Source organism: Vairimorpha ceranae, assembly GCF_000988165.1.
Source record: "Vairimorpha ceranae strain PA08 1199 chromosome Unknown NODE_201, whole genome shotgun sequence".
Taxonomy (NCBI): Eukaryota; Fungi; Microsporidia; family Nosematidae; genus Vairimorpha; species Vairimorpha ceranae.
The window spans coordinates 2,598-4,312 of record NW_020169496.1 but is presented as its reverse complement, the minus strand read 5'-3'; the positions used below and the strand labels follow the sequence as shown (position 1 = coordinate 4,312).

The 1,715-nt window shown below is 28.4% G+C and overlaps 1 protein-coding gene across 1 annotated transcript; it reads right to left on the bottom strand.

The window, feature by feature from the left end:
- Nucleotides 1-1,259: 1,259 nt before the first annotated feature.
- Nucleotides 1,260-1,445, bottom strand: AAJ76_2010002868 (hypothetical protein; the record flags this gene model as incomplete). The annotated part of the gene is made up of 1 exon (XM_024474536.1): nt 1,260-1,445. One exon carries the CDS (start codon nt 1,443-1,445, stop codon nt 1,260-1,262), a length of 186 nt encoding a protein of 61 aa, XP_024329598.1.
- Between the last annotated feature and the right edge of the window lie 270 nt (nt 1,446-1,715).

The following is a 1,715-nucleotide window of genomic DNA, read 5'->3' as shown; positions in this document are numbered from 1 at the left end:
TAAAAGACTATCCCGGGCCCTTATGTATTGTTATGGCATACGACAAATCAAACAAGAGGCTGTCTTCCATACGATATAAATCTCATTTAAGGTCAAACTTGGCATCATAAAAATTATTATCAACTTTCCTTTGCATTTTTTTATTCTCAGTAAAAGGTTTGATCCACAGTCAAATTCTATTTAAAAGTCCTCCCTTTTGATTGATGTTTTTGAGCAACATCACTGTTACATCTATCTTCAGTTCAAGCTTCTCCGGAGGCATACCTGGAGGCTGCTGGGCATTGAAAAATTAAAAAAAAAGATTTATGATCATATACATTTGATATTCTATTAAATCTGCGCTTATTTAAGTTTTAAATGTTTCATTAACTTTTAAGTACCTCAAATTAATGTTATTAGTTAGCTTTTTGGTAATTGTTAGTATAATCCTTTTAAATAAAGTTTATTATCCACACTTATATGTCCTTTGCCAAAATTTATCATGCAAAGGTCTTGCTTCCATATACTTTTAGTAATTACAATTTCACTGTTTTAATTAAATTTGTCTTTCGTATTAGAGCTTGAAAGTCAATTTTTATACTTTGGTTGATTTTCGGATCTCATATTATCGCAAAATTTTTACAAACTTTGACATATTTCCATAACTTAAGATCTAAAAATAAATTTTCTATTTTATCAATTAGAGATCTTTTAAGAACAACATTTGCTGTCTGCCTAAGATTCGCACAGCAAAAAAGTCTTTCCTCTACAGATCTGTGTACTGAAACATCTCTGGGTATGCCCCATGTTTTAGATAGGGCTTTATTAAGCTCTTATTAAAATTTTATTTTTGCTTAATGTCTTTTTATTTTATTCTGGTTTCTTTTCAACCTTTATCCGTTTAATTAAATATTTTCTTAAATAAAAAATATCAAATTTTAGAGGAAAAATTAATAAAACCTTTTTTACTAAAGATTCTTGTCATGACATGTACTAGTACATAATCATCGTAAAACTTCATCTATTTCATTTTAAGTGTTTTTAAATATCATGGATATTTCATCAATTAGTGATATAAATGTTCTTACAGTTCCTTTCCCTTCGACTGTATCCCCCTAAAGAATTTATCTCAATCAATATAACAAGAAGTTTTATTGTACTCTGCATCGTTCTTTCATCCCTTAGCAGATTAGAACCAATTCTAGTTGTTATTATCTCGATAAACTTGACATTTTTTTAATGTATTATTGTAATACATAAATAAGCAGATCTTTCTAGATTCAGCAATTCCATCTTTTAATAATAATCTGCCCCCCTTTATACATGCCATTTATAATGTTATCGCAAGCTATCCTCTCCTTAATATTCAAAAATGCGATTAATTGTTCAACATTTACAACATTTTTATGCTCTTCATTTATACTATTAACATATGTCATGGGATATGAAAGACCTAACAAATCCATTACCCACACATGAGAATTTATTGGATCCTTTTTTATCCTAAATATTCTATTCCCGGTATTCCGCTTTTCTCAAAAGTCTTCTATAATATTTTTATAACACTTTAAAATAATTTGCTGACTTTGTTGGTTTATTAAAAACAATGATGTATCCAAAAAATGACCTTTCATTAACTGGACTTTCTGCTTTTTCTAAGACGTTATCTCAGTCCCCGTAATTTTAAAAAAACCACCTTTTTTTTAAATTAAGAAAAGTAAAGGATGATTTAAGCT